Source organism: Adiantum capillus-veneris, chromosome 20, assembly GCF_014529385.1.
Source record: "Adiantum capillus-veneris isolate H3 chromosome 20, ASM1452938v2, whole genome shotgun sequence".
In the NCBI taxonomy this organism is placed as follows: domain Eukaryota; kingdom Viridiplantae; phylum Streptophyta; class Polypodiopsida; order Polypodiales; family Pteridaceae; genus Adiantum; species Adiantum capillus-veneris.
The window spans coordinates 29,513,348-29,527,180 of record NC_140950.1 but is presented as its reverse complement, the minus strand read 5'-3'; the positions used below and the strand labels follow the sequence as shown (position 1 = coordinate 29,527,180).

The 13,833-nt window shown below is 43.0% G+C and overlaps 1 protein-coding gene across 3 annotated transcripts in view; it reads right to left on the bottom strand.

The window, feature by feature from the left end:
- Positions 1–13,586, bottom strand: part of LOC147432295 (2-oxoglutarate (2OG) and Fe(II)-dependent oxygenase superfamily protein) — a 31,121-nt gene extending 17,535 nt beyond the window's left edge. The window contains exons 1-11 of one of the 3 annotated variants that reach the window (XM_086492257.1): positions 13,413–13,584; positions 13,254–13,331; positions 5,666–5,749; positions 5,438–5,593; positions 5,234–5,299; positions 5,021–5,147; positions 4,821–4,893; positions 4,629–4,745; positions 4,429–4,548; positions 4,316–4,334; positions 3,827–4,237 (exon numbers count right to left, since the gene is read on the bottom strand). In XM_086492257.1, coding sequence (XP_086348383.1) covers positions 3,827–4,237; positions 4,316–4,334; positions 4,429–4,548; positions 4,629–4,745; positions 4,821–4,893; positions 5,021–5,147; positions 5,234–5,299; positions 5,438–5,593; positions 5,666–5,749; positions 13,254–13,331; positions 13,413–13,502 — 1,341 coding nt within the window. In that variant the 5' untranslated portion in view covers positions 13,503–13,584. Of the gene's footprint in view, positions 1–3,826; positions 4,238–4,315; positions 4,335–4,428; positions 4,549–4,628; positions 4,746–4,820; positions 4,894–5,020; positions 5,148–5,233; positions 5,594–5,665; positions 5,750–13,253; positions 13,332–13,412 lie in introns of all 3 variants that reach the window. The other 2 variants (XR_015185529.1, XM_086492256.1) reach the window with 2 other exon arrangements.
- Between the last annotated feature and the right edge of the window lie 247 nt (positions 13,587–13,833).

Here is a 13,833-nt window from a genome sequence, read left to right as displayed (position 1 = left end):
CAATGAATTTAGGTCAAGAAGTTTTTTTTCATATGTTGTGATCTGCATTAAAAACTTTTGATTTTCAGCTTTTGAAGCTTTTTGGGGCTCTGCTTTTGGCATCCCTTGTAATCTTTAAATATGCGGGTTGGCCTCTCACAACTCAGAGCATCTGGACGCAGAGTCTGAGTGTGAGCGCCTACCCGCACACTTGTACTTTGAACTCAGATTAATACAAAAAGAAATACCGAAAGGGCGCCAGTCTTTGGGGCCAATATCTCTAGGCACGGAACTCCGTCGGGCCAGTATTGAATCAATTGTGAACTGTGAATTGTTTTGAAGTGGTTATCTGGTGCTATCGCAGTAGATTCTTGACTTGGGAGTGTCCAAGTCTGTTTCAGCCACCGACCGAGGCTATTTTAGCGGCACCCGAACGGGATGTTGCCATTACACCTGTCATTGGCAAACTATGTTGCATTGCAAGGAATTTAGGGCACGAGGACTTTTACATCATGCCTTTGGAAGGGGGTGACGTCCTCCGAGGAATCCCTTGGTTCCCTAAGAACATTGTCGTGGTCGAATATAGGGCAAGGAAAGCCATCTTGAAAAATGAGAAGGGCAAAGAGATCTTATTGAAGGGGGGGAATTTGTTTTGGTTATTTATTTCTTCATTTTGGGCTCTCGGTAAGGTGGTCGATTAGGTGGTGGTCTACCGGGAATCAAGTTAATCGTTATGATCATTCGGACGTGCCAGAGGTAAATCTCCTAGGTAAGCCTTCAGAGAAACAGTCAACCTACGCATGTAGAAATTCTTCTCATTCCTTTTCTAGATCCTTTGTTCATCATTCAGTTCTTTCAAGAAAATCGAGTAAACAAAAAGAGTGGATTTCATTAATTTTGAAACGGTTGAAGCTGATACGAGTGGGACAGACTCCATTCCGAGGATCTATGATAAACTCAACAGACTTCAAGGTTCTACTTGCTTTAGCCGAATTGATCCGAAGAGTGGTTATCATTAGATCTTAATTGCTCTTGGAGACAGCTTTCAGGACGACTTTTGAGTTTGTATGAATGTTTGGTGATGCCATTTGGCCATACGAATGCTCCGGCTACATTCAACCGCATGATGGATAGGATTTTCAGAGAGTACCGATCATTTGTGGGCACTTTCTTTGACAATACTATCGTCTTCTCCAAGAATAAAGCAGAACACAGACACCACCTGTTGCAAGTTTTCTAGGCACTGCAGAAGCATAAGTTGGTTATGAATTCGAAAAACGGCAAATTCTACAATTCTTGGGACACATTGTGTCCGCAGAAGGGGTAAAGATGGACCTGGCCAAAATTGAGACTAATCGTCATTGGCCTGATTTGAAGATCATGAGGTTCGAAGCTTTCTGGGCTTGTGCTCATATTATCGGCGGTCATTCAGAAATTTGCAGAGATAGCTTCTCCTTTGCATATACTGACTCAAAAAGGAGTTCCTTTTACTTGGGGACCAACAGAGATTGCAACCTTTCAGACTCTCAAGGAAAAGTTGACTACGGGACTAGCGTTGGCCCGATCATTTGGCGAAATTGTTTTTCTCACAAATTTTCCGATTACATGGCATACTTGAGTCCATTACTTCCGTCATAGATCCCCGGTTTACTAGTTTGTTTTGGAGGTGGGAGAACTTTGGCATATAGTTACATTTCTCGTCCTTGTTCCACTTGCAGACAGATGGGCAATTTGAGAAAGCCGATTCAGTGGTTTTGGATTTGTTAAAGTCTTATATTTTGGATCAGAAGACTTAATGGGAAAATTATTGCCCTCAATGGAGTTTGCGTACAACACACTTCATACAACAACACACTTCATTCATCGACGGGGAGGGCGCCATTTGAAGTAATCGAGGGTGCTAAGAAGGTTCTGAGCACCAAAGACAAGACTTTATTTGAAGCAGATGCTTTTGAAAAAGTCTAGAAGGTATGGAAGGTCATCTAGTAGTTCAGAGGAGGAGAGCTCGTCCTCTTTTGACAGTGACCAGATCAGCGAGAAAACCAAGGAGTTCAAGGAAGGGAGTCAGGCCGTCAAGTTTGAGACGTTTTCAAGCTACCAAGACACCCATCGAGCCATTGAGTTTGTACAACAGTTTGTTGTCGCCTTCTCTAAAGGACGGTTCACAGAACACTCCAGGGTGCGAAGGGCGGCATATTACTTGAAAGGAACTGTACAGACATGGTGGTCTACTTTGTTGTTACACAAAGAAGCACCTGGGACATGGTTAAAATTCAAGACAATTTTCACGTCAACTTGGATATCAGATGAATATGCAAGAGATGTCATCACCGCTTGGCATCACTTTGAAAATGACTGAGAAAGATACATTGGATGACTACTGCAAGAGGTTTTGGGATACTTATTTGCCAATGACTTCATTTTGGAAGATTACTTTGAAAGACCATATTGAGCGGTTTTGTTGTGGTTTGCTAAAAGAGATTCGAGACTATTGTCTAAACCAGAAGTTTGACTCTATTCGGAGAGTTATGGAATATGCTAAGCAACAATTTGGAATGCATGCTGGCTCATTGACTTATCTTATGTACAGGATAGTATCCACCTCAACAAGGCAAGACTCGAGCAGATTGAAGAGAATGAATCAGGGGAACCCGATGACAGCTCATCACACGATTCTAGAAAAATCAAATGGTAGCACATCCAAAGGTTCCGACGAACTAAAAGAATTTGATGCAAGTTCATCAGAAAATTCCAGAGAAAGGGCATCACATGATAGTGCGTCTCAGAGTTTTGATGATTGGGACTGACGTACCAATGGACAAAGGAAGCTAGTGAAGCTACACACACATCCCAAGGCACAAGGAAAGAAAAAAAAAAGGGGAATCAGCTGGTAGATCAGAAAATTCCCCAGATCCACGATAAGATTTTTGAAGCGGATCAGTATACGAGAGATTTGAACACTACTTTTCTTTTAGATAATAGTCTCGAATCTCTTTTAGCAATCCACAGCAAAACCCCTCAATCTGGTCTTTCAAAGTAATCTTCCGGAACAAAGACACTGGCAAATAAGTATCCCAAAACCTCTGGTAGTAGTCATCCAATGTATCTTTCTCAGTCATTTTCAAAATGATGCCAAGCGGTGACGACATCTCTTGCATATTCATCTGATATCCAAGTTGATGTGAGAATTGTTTGAATTTTAATCACATCGCAGGTGCTTCTCTGCGTAACAACAGAGTAGACCACGATGTTTGTAGAGTACACTCAAATGGACTGCATTCTTTTATGGGCCCTTGCTGTGACGCTTCTGAACATCTCAAAAACTCATTAACATAATCCCAGACAGACAAATATCTTCTAAACAAGGGAGAGGGAGACATAGGGAGAGTATAATCACAACCTCTAGCACCTGTGTTTCATCAAGCAAGCCTTCTAAAAGGTCCTTTTAATGAACTCACAACCATAAAATACACAGAGAAATGGCACTAAATGGAAGCCTTCCTTGATTCCATTGTAGTTTGTTTCAATTATGTCAGAGAAAGGGTTGCACCTCTACACAACATCTCTGTTTGTGGGAATTTATTTCTGCTGCATGGCTTGTTTGGGGCTCAAGGAAATTCTATGCTAAACAAAGACGCATGTCAAAGTTACATGACCAAAATCATTCTTAGTTTAGTCAATTTCAGACAAAGAGGCCATTTTAATCTGTTCCCTCATTTATTTCGTAATTTTTGCAATTTGAAACAAGTGATCGTCCATGCAGCTAGTATGAAATTTGGACGAAGGTCGTAAAAGATCCTACTACAGAAAAAAAAAAATATTGTTGATGACTGGAGGATTTACGTACCACCATAACAAAAAGGAGTTGCTTGAGAGCCAAAGGATCAAGATCGTTGAAGACTTGCGCTACAGCATCCCTCTTTTGCATAAGTGGCGTCCGTCTTTGCTGAAGAATTGAAACTTCCTCAACTTCTTCCACATTTAGACAGCCAGAGTGCTCCACTTCCAGATCTGGATTGCATGCCTTGACGAGAGAGTGAAGACCCACTTTCTGTACAGGAGCCAACAGCTCAAATGCGTGCAACCTTGCATTCTCTTCAGAAGGCTCGTTTTCTGTCTCCTCAATCGGCTGATGAGAATCCTCAACCTTGGGCTCACAATCACTGAGCTTAGCTGATGACTGATGTTTGGTCCCTCCTCTACTAGAATCAAGTTCTTGGAATAATTGACCTGAGGTGGCCTTTTCAATCACTTTTTCCTGGAATCAAAATCAACTAACGAAGTTCGTAAAGTTAAACTGCCAACAAGAGCAAGAACAAAGTTTCCAAAGAATTACCTTCTCAGAATCCAGAAGGCTTTGGAAAATAAAGCACAGCACATGTAGAAAGGTCAGCCACAAGGAAATGAAAAGCTTTACACAGGGAAAGTATGATGCAACTTTCAAAGTACCTACTGACTATCCTGCGCAGATAGTACCCACTCATATGGGAGTCTAAAGCTAATGTCACCACAGAAGGCCACCACAAGTTTACTGCTAATGTGAAACTGTGACTGTCCACTTGGTGATACCTGTGTAACAAGGAGCGAGATAGTTATCAATGTCTGTTGGTGCAGTATATACAACCAAGAGCATTTTTGCTAAACATTACCAGCCTTCAGGGATAAACAAGGCATCTCCAGCCTGTAGCTCCACCACTTGACAAAATTCCATTGCACGCTTGAAAAGAGGATGCTTCCTTTCATCTGGCTTCACAAAGTCCACAGAACTGGAAATGGCATTGCTGCAACTAGTAACGAAAAAGGGAAACACCAAGAACAATGGCATCTGTAATTCAAGTTACCTGTGATTTGAAGCTTCTCCATAAACAGGGTGTGGATACAAATAGGGTGTTGCACTAGGAGGCCACAATGTCACTGCAGATAGCACCTTGTTAGTGCAGCACATGCCTACAGACCTCCATTCCCCTTTAGCTATAAGGGTCCCAAAACCCACGATCAACCTTAAATTATTTATATTTAGATGCTTGGAAGACGACCGTACCTTTCTTCTGTCCTACAACAACACATAAGATGTTGTGGTATGGGTCATAATGTGTACTGGATTTGGATTCATAAGCTGTCATCCACAAATTAATATTTGCAACTGAAGCTGGATTCAAATAGCTCGGCTGCCAAAGTTTGAAAGTCGTCATCTTTAGGCAAGATAACGCCACATTAACATATAGGCAAATGACATGAAGAAATTCGCTATAACCATGGCAATATCTCGCATCAAAGCTCTTAGAGGAGCACTTTTCTCATCTTTGCTGAACATCGGCACCTGCATTGCAATCACTTGAGTCACAGAAGCTATTGTAGATCCAGTTGATATGCTAGTTTGAGCGCAATTTTGATACTTGCAATTCCCACAAAAAAGTTGAATATGCAGCAGCAACATGAGCGAACAGATAAGACAGACTTGGGCTAAATACAGTCGAGTTTTCTCCATCAGATGACATTCGTGACCAAGTCTCATATTTTCAAAATCGCAATAACCTTTCCCTTCAACTTCTGCACTCATCTTGTTGTATAAATGTTGAGCGTAATCGAGATAATCTCCAAATGTAAGCTCCACCTGCAAAAACAAAAAAGCATTATCTCAGACTTGGGCGCAAAAGTAAATCACTATGCAAGACCTTGAGGTTACCCTTTCATGACTCCTGATATCACCATAGAAATTATTTCCCGATGATGATAGCATTGCTTGCACTATCTCGCCACTTGCAATATCCTGAACAGCACAAAGAAAGATGTTGCAACAACGGATGGAGCAGAACATCGATATTTAAAGATCTGAGAGTATCTACCACTGTAAGTAGCAGTGCACTGACAAATCGAAGCTACCAATCACAGCCTCTACACAATGTCCCTCTCGTGTTTGTTGAAAGTGCAGCCATGTTCACCATAGGATTGCACAGTGGGTGTGATTGGTAGCTTTGATTTGTCGTCAGAGGCTTTGATTTGTCCTTTGTGGGGACACTGCTTTGCTATGTGACATGCTTGCCCGCATATGAAACACTCACCTTCTTTCACGTACTTCTTCAGAAAGCTGCTTCCTTTGAGGATATAAGGTGGAGCTGAAGGTGGGGAGTATTTGGTGTTGCAAAGGGCTTTACCTTCCTCGGATTTGGAGGTTGTCTTTGTTGTTAATTTTTTCCTCCTTTAGGGAGTGGGTTTGCTTCTAACCTGGTTGATCTCTTCTTATCTTTCTTTTTTAAAAGAGTCTCCACCGTTATGTACATTTCCCATGTCTCGGCATGGTCTATTAGCTCCCTTATTTTAGAGCAAGAATAATGACTAAAGTCTAAGGCCAATGCGAAGCTTAACATGCAAATCTCCTCAAAACTTCTATAATGTTTAGCGTTGCCAAGCTATTTTTAGTGTTGAACTTTCAAAAGCAGCTTCGAGAATCTCTTTGTGTTATCTTCCAATGAGTCCTTCTATTGCCACAAGCAATCCCACTCCATCTTCACATCCCTTTTAGAATGACTTGGAGGGCATGTAACATGCGAAACAAAACTTCTCAACAATCTTGGGGCGGCATGATCATTTTCCAATCCCGTCCGCCGAGTGCAAGCTAAGTCGGTTAACTACAAAGCTACAAACTTGATCTTTTCCTTTTCTTTATAGTTATTAAAGCTATACATTATTTGAAATTGACGAACAAACTAAAGAAGAAGATCAAAATTGTGTGAACTATCAAATGTACTGAAAGGTTATTATCTTCTCAAGATCGGAGAGTGACTTTGTCTTCTTCTTGTGCCTTCCCCCATGCCCATATCTTGAAGTTAAAGAAGAAGAGCTATTTGAGAAAGGACAGAAAGAGGATGAAAAGTATTGACGCCTTCGCATTTGGTGCTCAACAAGGAGGTAACTCCTTCACTTGATGAAGATCCATGTGAGAAGTGTTAAAGTTTAGGCATCTCATGTGAACTGCCCAATGTGATCCCATTATTTAGTTTGGCTTTTAGGTATTTATTTTACTTATTTGTATACACATTCAGTTATTCATTGCCAAGGTTGATTGGTTCAGGAGACCTCTCTCTCTCTCTCTCTCTCTCTCTCTCTCTCTCTCTCCCCCCCCCCCCCCCCCCCCCCTTTGTCTCTACGCTTCCACATCGTCAACTTTGACATGGTATCAGAGCTTGGTGTAGCTCGGTGATCGAAGAAGCCCTTGGCGTGGAGGAGAACCGGTGCGAAGAAGAGGACTCCTCGTTGAAGGGAGGAGCTCTAAGTTCATCGAGAAATAGGGCAAGGAGCGTGGAGTTCAAAAACGCTCACAATAAAGCCTCAGCGTGTAGTTTTTTTTGGCCTATTTGCAAAGTGTGGAAGGCGGGCCAGCGAGGCATCTTCAAACGCTAGGGGAAGCTGCATTTTAAAACGCTCAGGTCTTTGACGTTTTCCAGTGTCGCTGGCGTTCTGAAGTCAAGCAGGCGGGCAATACAAAAAAAGGTGCCATCGTTCTAAATCTCTATTGCTATTGGCCTTGGATACTATGTTTTAACATGCTATGGAAAGCAGGAAATTTTGCTACTGGAGGGTACTAGCAACAGGCTTCTTCGGGGACGCCGAGCCAGGCTCATTCATCGACAGCAGAAGCTCATCACAGCAGGTGTGCAACAGGCAAGGCTCATAACTTTGTGATTGCCTTCATCTACGAGGCAGAGGCGGACTTCTCTTGCAAACTCAGCGTTCCTAAGACATGCTCAGATCAACCAACATTTTTGCATTTCAGCCCTAGTCCAGCGAAGCAGTTGCAATTTCAGGTCGCAGTACCGCCACAACAACAGATCCCCAGCAGAGCATCCAGAGTTTTCAACCTTGACGTCGTCGTCGTCGTCGACACCATTGTCGTCGACACCATCGTCATCGTCATCGCAGTCCTTATCTTTACGACCACACCTTTTTCATCGTCATCGCAGATCCCTATCTTGACGACGACACCTTCGCCATCGTCATCGCAGATCCCTATCTTGAAGACGAAACCTTCGTCGCCATCGTCGAAGATCCCGGACTTGACGACAACACCATCATCGTCATCAACATAGTCTCCATCGTCGTCGTCGACGTCGAAATAGTCATCATCAAGTACCACAGCATCTAGACCATTGTACCAGATTTGTGCAATCTATAGCATAGACCTCTCGCCATAGAGAGGGGGGGCCTTGGAGGAGGGTTTGAGAACCATCTTGGTGTCATCTCTCTCTCTCTCTCTCTCTCTCTCTCTCTCTCTCTCTCTCTCTCTCTCTCTCTCTAGCACACTTCTGGATGCCCGCAAGAGGGCTATTATCCTCGAAAATGCCCGCATCTACTTAAAGGATAGCGCACTATACATCAGTGAAGATCGAACGCCGAACCAACAAAAGACCAGACGTGAAGCATACGAAGCTCGCATGAACAAAAAAACAGCCCAAGCGGACACGAAAGGGGAAGCAAAAGAGGAAACAAAATGACAATGCGAGACCCATGGGTTCACGGAACTACATGTGACAAGTTGGAATTGCAGAGGCTTCCCGTGGCATAAAAGAGAAGGATTAATGGAAGTCCTACCACAAGCTGATATTCTCTTTTTATTGGAAACATGGGAACACGATACATGTAGAATACCACACATTGAAGGATATGTCACACACTCCCTACGGATGCCATGTACAAAAATGAGGGGACAAGGAGGAGTCGCAGTGATATACCGAGAGGAACTCAGAAAAATGATCACAATTTGCAAGACAGATGCTCATAACCGGTACATATGGATCAAGTTTGACACAAAACCTAAACCTATGTTCATTGCCGGGTGCTACATCCCCCATAGAGAGTCACCATTCTATGGTGCCTTCAATGTAGAGAAGAATTACCCTTTCGAGGATCTGTATGCCGATATCCATGCCTATGCACAAGAAGGGATGATTATGCTTATTGGGGACATGAATGCTCGCATAGCACATGCGCAAATGCAAATGGTGGATCTCATGACACCTCCGATGCTTGAACATAATGAGATACTAGATCCCACATGGGAGAGATGTTCGAAAGATCTCATTACAAACCCGCAAGGTATTGCATTGCTCAGTATGATGACATCCTTACAACTAATCGCCGTCAATGGAACAAGTAAGTTTGAAAAATCGGGAGAATGCACATGCTACACGGCCAACAAAGGCATGAGTGTTATTGATTATGTATTGATTGCATATGAGGCATCCCATATTGTAAGTAATTTTACAATTGGGAAGAGGTCACCCAATTCGGACCACACCCCAATCCATGTATGGCTACAAGTTCCCACTCAAAAAGCACCCCATGCCCGATCATGGACATACAAAATGCAAGTGGACAAGAAAAGAATGTATGCAGAACATCTAGACAATGCACTTGCTCATGTACCCATGCCATCACACATTGAACAAACTTGGCCAATTTTCAAACAAGCTCTATGTGATGCCGTGGAACAAACAATGGGAAAAACGCATCGGCGAGGAAATCATGTTAAAGGGCTACCGCATAACCCATGGTTTGATGAAGAGTGCAAGTATGTCTAAAAACAATTGCGGACACTGTCAACGATGAACACGGAATGGGAAATTCTATCAAATGACTACACAAATCTCAAGAGGCGGAAAAGAAGAAACTATGAGCTACGCACGGAGACACAAGCCATAGCCAACTTCAAGAAAATTCCCAAAAAGGAATGGCTGAAAATAAAAGGACGGAGACATGACATTATGGGGGACATAAGCTCAGATAACATGTACATGTATGTGGAACAACTATATGTGCATAATAATGCGGAAGAAATGCCACACATGCAAACCGATCTCCATGCCCAAGACCACTTTGATTCCGAAACGGTTAAAAAAGGCATACAGAAACTTGCAAATGGGAAAGCTCCGGACATACTACACTTGAACTCAGAAATGCTTAAATGATATGAGAGCCAGAGAGTGGATACATAGAATGCTAAACCAAGCCATTGTTCAAGGGCTACCCGAGGATTGGCAAAAGAACTGGATCAAAGCACTTTACAAAAAAGGGGATGTAAATCAGCCTACCAACTACCGTACCATTATGGTAGGATCTTGCATGGCAAAGCTTTTGGGAAGCATCTTAGAACAAAGCATAAGCACATGGGCAGAGACAAATGGAAAACGAGCAAAAGAACAAGCAGGTTTTCGACCAAAACATAGCACCATTGATCACCTTGTTTCACTCAGGGTATTAATGGAAGAGAGTCGGCTAAAGGGAAAAACATTATACTATTGCTTTGTAGATTTCACTAAAGCCTTTGACACAGTCCCGAGAATGGATATAGGGAAAAGGATGGAATGCATAAAAGTACCGATGCATCTCAGGAGTGCGATAGCATGTCTCTATGACAGAGTCATATGTCAACTAAAAACGCACGAAGGGCTGTCCAAAGCTTTCTCGAGCAACATGGGGGTCAAACAAGGATGCCCTCTCTCCCCTACTCTTTTTGGATTGTGCATTGATCAAATAGAAAGCTTCCTCCCTCAACTAGAAGGGGATGAACCAGCCATCGGGATGCTTACACTTCTCATGCTCATCTATGCAGACGATGTGGCTCTTTCGTCCATGACATTACCAGCTCTACAGAAATTGGTCGATACGTTATATGCTTTTTGTGAAAATGTGGGTCTATCAATCAATGTAGACAAAACAAAGTTCATGATTGTAAAGACTCGTAAGATGGATATCCACGCCCCCCTCATGTATCAAGGGAAACAAATTGAGAAAGTCGACAGTTTCAAGTACTTGGGGATTGACATCCCGTGCAACTATGCTTGGGGACAATCCGCACATAATAGAATTGACATCGCCATGCCAAGTACTATCAATTTGAAAACATGTGCACACAAAGGAGCATAAAAAGATGGGAGATAAAAGCGACCATTTTTGAGACATGCGTAGTGCAAGCCATCCTCTACGGAGTGGAAATCTGGGGAGCAAGCATTTCAACCCACACATGGAATGAAATTGAAAAAATTCAGAAAAAGTTTCTATATCGACACATGGGGGTCAAATAGACGACACCATACTCCGTGCTACTCTTGGAGACAGGCAAGAGACCACTAGAAATGAAAGCATTGCAAAAAATGTACACGTATATCATGAAGGTCAAAGCGATGCCTACTACTCGAATCCCCCGCATTGCATGGGAAATAGGATGTGCTCCGCAAAAGACAAAAAAAAAAAAGCAAATTTCTGTCATCGAGCCTCATACAGGACATTAAGAAATGGTTCGCTAAATGGAATGTAGAGACATATGTGGACATGCTTATTGAGGAGGGCAAGGAGGGAGAACACATGCTGAATTTTGAAATTGCATTACTAAATAGCCTCCACACCAAGTGGAAGACAACGCAACACCGCTCGAAATTTGAATACTATTGTAAGCATGTCAACACAAAGTATTGGGAAGGCTATAGCACAAACCCAATGGAAGCCCAGGCCCACATACGAACACCCATGCCCCACATGGCATGAAGAGCCATCTCTTTGATGCGCACAAGGTCACATATGCTCAAAATAGAAAGAGAGGGCTGGCTGAAAATTGATGCTTCTAAACGGATATGCACATCATGTACAATGCAAGCTCCCGAAGCTGAAGCACATGTGACATTGGAATGCCCAGAATACGCTCACATCCTGGCTAATTTTCAACCACTTCTAAGCGGTTGCTCTACCTTTGCGGACCTATTATCCAAGACAGACCCCTCCCCTACAACTCTCGGAACATACCTCACCCGCATACTTGAGCATCAAAAGACACTCATAGGAACACAAAAAGAGAATAACACACACCACACCATACACCCCCGTGAGGGGAGACTATGTATCACTTTGAGGTCCCATGGGTCATTTCTGGCTCCCCGCGGACGTTAATACCAAATCAAATCAAATCTCTCTCTCTCTCTCTCTCTCTCTCTCTCTCTCTCTCTCTCTCTCTCTCTCTCTCTCTCTGCACTCTAATTCACAGTAGCATTCACTTTGTTTGTGATAATTGCACTCTCTAAGAAGAACGGAAGGCTCTCCCTTCTGTAAGTAAAAGGAACCCTTGAGCACAATTCGGAGCACTCACCTTGAGCACTATCGAGATTCACATCCGCTGCACCTTACATGTCTAGATGCACAATTGGATCACACTAAGATTAGGACGACGCTATGGTGGGAGGATCAGATGGGCATAATTGCAACACTTGGCTATCTAGTATCCATATTCTTTGCCAAGAGGTTAAGCTTTAGTTGCTTGGAGCAACTTTGGAGCATATACAGCCACATTGGCTGTAGAAAGAGTAAACATCTTGGGGTCCAAGGGGCCAATGATTCGGTTTTGGTGAGTGCTAACTTGCGCACACTTTGAAAGGTCATGATAAATAAAGAAGGCAAATCCCTTCACTGAGTGGAGATTACACAAGATGAGCCACATTTGCCAAATGAGCAGATGAGAATCACCACCTGAATCACCACCTGATCTCAACCTTGATGGCTTTTACTTTCAGGATGTTGAGAATCTATACTCATATTCCGGCTTCTCATGGGGCAAGCACTTCTGGAGCACGATGTCTCATTGTGCCTTTGATGCACCTCTCTAGTTAGGCTTTGGCCTTTTTTGGCTCTATCATTTGGAGCTCTCAAGGTATGTATTTATCTAGTGTATCTATCATCACATTTCTAAAAACAGATTTGGCCACTTAGCAAAGTGATGGAGTACCTTGAGTCTACCCTAATGACGATGAGTTGGGGTTTCTCTTGTGGAGTTAAATAGGCAAAAAGAGCGCTCTACCAAAACATTGATAGCAACATACATTATTGCAAGCATGCATTACATTCTCCATATGAACTCCTCCCAAACTATCACCAGGATATTCACATTTATAAGAGTATTCACGTTAATGAGAGCACGGGGCAGGTGATGCCCACGACAACAGGCCGGCCACCTTGCAATTGGATTGGAAGACGATATAGAGAGACTCAACACAAAATCACCTTCTGGGGAATGCCACTCCATTTCAATTGAACCTGCTCTAGACGAATAACATATATATTCTTAATGCATATTCACGAGATGGCTTGGTACAATTCTATAGTAAAGTAATGAGCAAGGGACGTAGAGTGGCTTCAGACAATAAACATTCATCTTTTTATCAATCACACCCACACACACACACATGCACGCAGCCAGCACACACACAAGTCTAAGACGTGTGTAAGCTTACTTTGAGATATTTAAGGCCTCCCTCAGCAGGGTGCCACTTTGAGAATGAAGGCCAGCTCTTAACGGACGCCTCATAAACCTGCACGTATGCGTAATTGCCATTATACAGGTGCTAAAAGCGAAAGCGGAAACAAAATGAAACGACAGGAAGAGGGGGTACCAAGGGCATGTTGCGAGCTTCCACTTGCGATGCAAATTCCGGCGCGGAGGGCAGCTCCTGCAGGCGTTCTACTCTCCAATCGCCCATCATCGCATCGAGCTTCGCGGAGTACAGTACACAAAAATTGGTGTGTGCGTGTTAAAGAGGGTCCCCGGTTCTGGCCACACTTACGAAGAAAACTGGTAAAATTTTGAAAACAGAAAATCCAGTTTTGGTGTTATCTTTCAAATTTTGACCTAACAACAGCGCGGCGGTGCATTTGGCTCCTAAGACCCAACTTTTTTGGTCTTCCAAAAAAAGGACTATGGGCTAGGTCGCATGGTAGGGTCTTCTTGTCCTTTGCTCGATAAGCTTCACAGATAGCGTTGTGTCAAATCAGGCTTAACTCTCGCTTTTGCTCATGAGTACCTTCCAAAAGTTT